Source organism: Microchirus variegatus, assembly GCF_963457635.1.
Source record: "Microchirus variegatus genome assembly, chromosome: 4".
In the NCBI taxonomy this organism is placed as follows: domain Eukaryota; kingdom Metazoa; phylum Chordata; class Actinopteri; order Pleuronectiformes; family Soleidae; genus Microchirus; species Microchirus variegatus.
The window spans coordinates 805,572-812,426 of NC_139805.1; the positions used below are offsets into that span (position 1 = coordinate 805,572).

The window sequence follows — 6,855 nt, forward strand, 5'->3', positions numbered from 1 at the left end:
GATATAAAGCTGCAAACAAGACGTTTCCCTGGACTCGTGAATTTCTTCTTTTGGAGAGGTTTGCGCATCTCAAAGTATAGTGACAACACACTGTAAATAGACTAAAATAAAAAATATACTGTTAATGATCTGTATTATCTAAGATACCTGGTCTCATGTCACAATATAGTTAACATATCAATATACTGGCCAGCCTTACATATGACTAACACACCCAAAACCCAAGAAATAATCAAAAACCACAAAAGCCACCTTCTGAATACAAGTTTAATTGCTTTACTGATTAGTAACAAAAAATAGCCCCACCCTCTTCCCCCACCCAGACATCTTTTTGTGCCCCCCCGCTGTAAGAATTGGTCAGATTTCTGTACAGGGCTGCACAAATCATGACAGAGAAGAAAATTACAAAGACACGCCTTGTATGCAATGTAGAAAAACTGCAGCAAAGAGGAGCATGTTGCGATTGTGACATTCAGCCCAGGTGTAGTTTCCTCGTCTCCTGTTCAGAACTCAAACCAAGACTTAAGTCTTTTATTTAATTTTTTTTAGATATCCTTGATTACATCTTCCAGCTCCTCTTTGGAATACATGTGGAAAGTCTTCCCAGGCTCTACTGTTGCCAGCTACGGAAGAGAAATACAAAAAAGGATATGTTAAAACTGCTGATTTTATTATTCACATTCTTTTCTTTATTTTAAAATTAATTTTATTGTCATTTTCTTCTTCTTAAATGTAACTAATTTACCTTAGACAACCAAAGTCTACAATATTATAACAAAACTGTTGGTTGAAATTGGAAGAACAAACCTCAATATTGGTGGCGTTGAGCTTCTCCTCCATCACCTGCTTCAGGATGGTGAGAGATGACTTGATGGCATCTTTTAATGTCATCGACTGTCAGAGTTAACCAGGGAGAGGGGGACACAATGAAAAAAGACACACATGGTGACATTATTATGTAGTACTTTTACTTCTAGGAGACACCTGTACAAATTTTCCTTACCAACCGACAGACAGGCAAAACAGCCACTTAAAAACATAACTAGCACGGCTGATATTACTGTGAATGTAAATACCTTGTGGTAAACTTCTTGCAGAGAACTCTGTGCTCCCTCAGATGCTGAGCCAATAGCACGAGCATCACACTGCACAAAGGTTCCTGATGGGTCCATGTGGTAACTGTAATTCAAAATGCAAGATTTAAGTCTCTTCATAGTCTGACTTTCAAGTTACATGTGCTGCTGATTTAAGTTTTGAATATCTAAGGTAAAAAAAAATTAAATCTTTACATACAGCTGAGGTCCTTTTTCATCAACTCCTCCAAACAGAAGTGCTACGCCAAATGGTCGACTCTATGTAGAAGAAATACAAAGGAAGCAGCAGAGAGAGAGAAGATTTAGGGAAGAGGTTAGTCAAACAATATCAAACAACAGTATCTATGTCATTAAAACGTTTAGGGGTTCATGGTATTGTACTTTTTGTTGATATCTGACGTGGTCATATAAAGGGCTGCAACGATTAGTCAAAGTTAGGGGTGGGTACAAATATTGGTTTGGTGATGATGCGGTGCTTCCTTGTGCAATACAATGATCGATGCGCCAGGGCAAATATCGATATTTGATTAACAAATTGTTCTGAAGCAAACAGTCCCTGCCAGTTTCACTAGCAAGGCGTTGCAGTGGCGCTGCTGAAATGAATGAGGGAAACTTGGCAGAAAGTACCTGGATGAATGATGGCTGGGATAATGACAGAGAAAGAGATGCCCAATCCACGCTGAATACATAGACTTTATGCACTTTGTTCTCTATGATGTGAATAAATAGAGATATCCTGCACATTTAACTTTTCACCGACATTCTGTTTTCTTTAGTTAGACAGATCACGATGTATTGCTCTAGGGTTGTCTTGCAATATAATGATTATCACAGAATTGTGATATTATTGCGTATCATATTTGTGAGGTACCCTGCGATTCCAACCCCAGTCAACTTTATCACCAAAAATCTATGGTTAAATTAGTTGCAGACTAATTTAATTGTCAATAATTGTCGGTCATTTCATCATGCAGCTTTTTACGCTGTGGACCCGACCATATTTTCTTTATACGGAGTGGGACACCTCACTTTCTACGCAACTCTGCTGAGAGTCACATGCAGAGAACAGTGGGAGACAGCAGGTAAACATCAGAGGCTGCTGCTGATCCAACAGGGTTACAGTACTCCATGTGCCCAGCTGCAGAGGTCATATCATCTCTGCTGTAGTGGTATTAACGTGGTATTAATGTTTTTTAAATACTCATGTCACAGCAGATGTTCATACAAAATGTCTTCATCGTACAAAAAAAATAATAGTAGGCACAAGCATAGAAGTCAAGGAGGTAGCAGCCTCCTATTTTAGTCATTAGTCATAATATCTGATAATACGTCTTAGCCGCTAATATAGTGCATTCCAAAAAACGTCCCATTAGCTTTTGGTTTGAATGAGTCGGAGGAATCAGCAGAGTGACTAACCATGGCACCAGGATCAGCGTCCTCCTCTCCAAACTGCAGCGCCATGTTGGACACAGCCTGAGTCACACTCTCCACTGTCATCGTCTCATTGTAAGTGAACCAGTGGTTCTGAGGATTAAAATGTGTACTGGTTAACTTCAGGTTAAACACAAACCCAGTGGCTGGTTAGATGAAAGTGTGCTCAGTGTCAGTACCTGCGTTTCCACTCTTGCTTTGTCGATTAGAGTCTTGGCATCAGCTATCAAGCCACTCATGGCACAACCTTCACAGAAATAAGAAAATTAAGAGACTGAATGAGCTTCAGATGATGTAGCCATTCAGGACTGGCACAAGCCTTTATGAGGCACTAAGCTGATTATGATTTGCCTCACACCCTCCCATCATCTCAGAGTAGCTGTTTTTGGATTGTTATTGATACAAGTGTAACACTTTGAACTGCATTAATTACAGTTGTTTTTGTTTTTGAAATGTAAGGATACCCGTCTGATTACTGAACTGATTCAACACAACAGTAAAATAATTTATACATCTCTATATGCTGCATGCAGATGTGTTTACACTTACCAATGTGAGTGTCGATCTCCACGATCTTCTCAATGCTGTTGGGCTCCATCAGGGGAGAGGTGATCCTCTTCTCCACAGCCAAACAAACTCCTTCTGTTGTTTGAATGCCAATGGCTGTGGAGCCCAACTGGAAGAGCATAACCAGACCAAATACAGTGTATGATGAGCTTCAGATGAGACGCTTGTTTTCAAAATCCAGTACACATTATCACATAAAAGGACTAGTGTGTATTTTAGTCTGCATATGTAAACGTCCTCACAAATTTGGCACCATTTACAGGCTTTCAAACAGTATAAGATTTATTACCAAAAAGCTTTTCTTTTTTTTTTACAATAAATAAATAATTGACTCAAGCAATCACCCTGTCAAGCAGGTGCAGAATTTCTGCATAGCAGGTGAAAAACATAAATTCAAACAAGCGGGCTGTGAGGATTCTGTTACTTGTTTTGACATCACTGTGTGTAGTATTAAGAGTGATAAAAGAGACCATTTGAAATATAATTATAACAGCAACAGTGTTCAAACTAAGACACATCTAAAAAAAATCTTAAAACCAATCTGGACTGGAAAAAATAAAGAACAATCACTTTTTTCCCCATGGTAGTCAAGGCTCACTACTCACTTTAATAGCCTCAATGGCATATTCAACCTGGAACAACCGTCCTTCTGGAGAGAATGTGTTCACACCTCTGCAAAACAGTTGTGGGTTATAAAACAGTGATTGGTTCAACACTGCAAAAAACACGGATATTTTACTAAATGTGTGGATTTATAATATATAGATTTACACCACGAAAACCCCTCTTAAAATAGCTGGTGTTTGACCTGTTTATGTTGACCTTTTTCTGTTACGTTTCTATGGTCAAATAAAACACAACAATACTGAAAGTGAAACCAAACGTGTTAAAAAGGAAGGCATTGTTGGCCGAATATGAGCAACAAAAAATGCTAAATTACAACAAAGCACGTACGCATTTATTTCAGTATAACACATTACAAACCATGTTAACATGAGTTTACTCGTGACTAATGAGAAGCGTTGGATAAATGACAAAGCAATTTGAGTTGCACCAACCTGTCATATTCCGATCTTGTCAAAAACATCTTTTACCGTTTGATGCGGCACCTGCAAGCAGAGAATGGGAAGTGTGTTAAAACACCGAAACGATTAAATCAGTTTATGAAATGGACACGCACTTGATTGTAAAGTGCGCCGTTGGACCGGGTGATTAGCTAGCTAGGGTTAGCTGCGATGCCGAGCAGGCGTGCTAGCTAACATACACTGATCTAAAACAAAAGCTAAAATGGCAGATTTAAGTCCCACTTTAATTCGCCCACCATCATGTCTACTGTTCACATGATGTAACAGGACAAGCCTGCTATGTCCTTCTAAGCAATTGCACTTGTTAGCGTGAATTACCTTCAGCTACAGAACCTTGAATGAGTTCGCTTGTTTCGGGGGAAATGTCAAGTGTGCAACAGCTATCCGCGCCGGATGTGAACAACTCGCAAGAAAAGGTTCCGCGAGCCAAAACTGTCTCATCACTCGGCAAAAAAATATTTGATTCAGTGAAGGTTCTCCAAGTATTGTAGGAAATGTGTCAAATGTTTTATGGGAACAAATAAATTAGCATTAGTATTGACGATATGAAGGTACGTGGGCTCTAACGTGAAAGAAAAATTACGTTCAATTTAAAGTGTGGAATGTACCTCACTGTCTGTAACTCAGGATATAGCATGAATATACAAGCAATATACATATTTACAAATAAATATACAAATATAAATACATAATTGTGCGTTATGATATGACCTTGTTTAACATTTAAATCCGTTATATCGTCATAACACGTTTATCCGTTCCCATATGGTCTAGCGGTTAGGATTCCTGGTTTTCACCCAGGCGGCCCGGGTTCGACTCCCGGTATGGGAACTGCTACTTTTCGTTCCTTTTTGTCAAAATTGACACACTCTCTCTCTCTTTATATATATATTATATTATATTATTTATATATGTATATATGTATATATATATATATCACTGTAACAGCAGTATGTCTGCTGATGGAAGTCATTGTACAGAAACACAATAAATGGTAGCAAAACCCTTGAGCTTCTCGCTCATTGAAGGTCCTATTGTCAGGCCTATGGTCAGAAATTGCATACACTGTATGTCTGTTTAAGTGTTCATTCCTTTAAAAAAATAAAATAAAAAAAAATCCTTGCTATAGTTGCCTTAGAATAAGCATATGTTGTTTAGGAAAAGCCTCTCACTTTATGGAGGCTGTCATGTTCCTACAGCAGCCCAGACGGATAAAGCAGCTGTTGCTTGTGTTTTACATTTTGAAGCAGATGATTACTAAGCAGACAAAGAAGACATCCTAAAGTTTTACCATTAGATTGCACTAATTACACTATAGACCAAACTCAAATGACCTGGGGGCCAATGCACATCTATTGTGGTCAAGAGGGGGCGGCCTAGAGAACAAAAAGTGGGGGAAAAAAACTGTTCACATTATTGCATTTATGATGCAAAATTGATGTATTAATCTCAAAAACAGACATTTATTTTAAAATACATGAATAATAGGGTGGACAACTGTTATTAAAATTCATACCAGGAGCCGTTTTGGCCACTGCCATTTGTGGCTCGGGCCCTAACAAGTGTATTTATATATGTAATTGAATGTTGTATATGATACATTTAAAAATAGGATAATTATGACCACCTTATTATTACTGTTATAAAAAAATATTGCTAACAAACATTATATTCTATCACCTCGCTGGCAGCTGTTCATTATAACATGGGGGCCACATGTAATCGATTGGGGGGGCCTTCAGTTTGAGAGCCCTGCTCTATCTTTCACGTTGCATAATGTGAAACATTACAACGTTGAATATAAAATATATAGGTATAGGCGTATGAACGTGTGAATGAAATTAATGACGATTATTTATCTTTATTCTTCTACGATATTTTTTCCAATCAAATCACTCAATTCTGCACTTTCCCCAAGATAATCTATCTATAAAACATACAATTCTGCTAGTTTTTTTTAATTAACCTTTTTTTTTTTATTTGAGCTCAACATGTCAACCAGTATCATAAATGCTAAAATAAGTTAACCAGTAACATGAATGTTTAAAAATATGCGTGTGATATGATTTCCTCATATTAATGTGTATTTATTTTATTCACTAATTGCTCAATCAATTAAAAACACAGTAAAATAACACAAGCATCCACTGTTTAAACCATGTAGAAACAATGATTTGTATACAAACCCAATCCTAAGGGATAAGCTGTTGGAAAAACTTCTGTCCTTCTACTAAAATAAACTTTTAGTCTCTTACACAGTAGCAATGACTCATTATGTTCAATGTGAAAATATCCTTTCTGGTGTAACGTTCCTCTTCACTGAGGCACCACTAGAGGGAAGTCATCGTGTTGCAAATGACCAGGCCAACAGCATTTTTAAAGTGAAGGGGGCTGTGGTTGACACAATCTAAACAGGGAGCGTGAGTGTGGTGTGACTCCAATCTTCACTTGAAGATATATCCTCACTGATCATGATCCCAGGATAAAGACTGTGTCTCACAGTGTGTGTGTGTGTGCAGCTGTGTGCATGGGTTCACTCAGTTCACACTGTGGAGTGACAGAGCAACACAACAATCACACATACTGCTCTGTCACATGGTCACACCAGCTCCAAACCTCATTACAGAATCCAGACATAGAGAAAAGTGAGGATACTTACAGTACCTACTTTATTTTTT

The 6,855-nt window shown here is 38.0% G+C and overlaps 1 protein-coding gene across 1 annotated transcript; it reads right to left on the reverse strand.

The window, feature by feature from the left end:
• Nucleotides 1-325: 325 nt before the first annotated feature.
• psma5 (proteasome 20S subunit alpha 5) lies at nucleotides 326-4,540 on the reverse strand. The gene is made up of 10 exons (XM_083888584.1): nucleotides 4,496-4,540; nucleotides 4,151-4,201; nucleotides 3,698-3,764; nucleotides 3,075-3,201; nucleotides 2,705-2,772; nucleotides 2,511-2,618; nucleotides 1,294-1,352; nucleotides 1,077-1,179; nucleotides 808-894; nucleotides 326-623 (listed from the first exon to the last, which is right to left on the reverse strand). Exons 2-10 carry the CDS (start codon nucleotides 4,177-4,179, stop codon nucleotides 546-548), a joined length of 726 nt encoding a protein of 241 aa, XP_083744710.1. The 5' UTR covers nucleotides 4,180-4,201; nucleotides 4,496-4,540; the 3' UTR covers nucleotides 326-545.
• Between the last annotated feature and the right edge of the window lie 2,315 nt (nucleotides 4,541-6,855).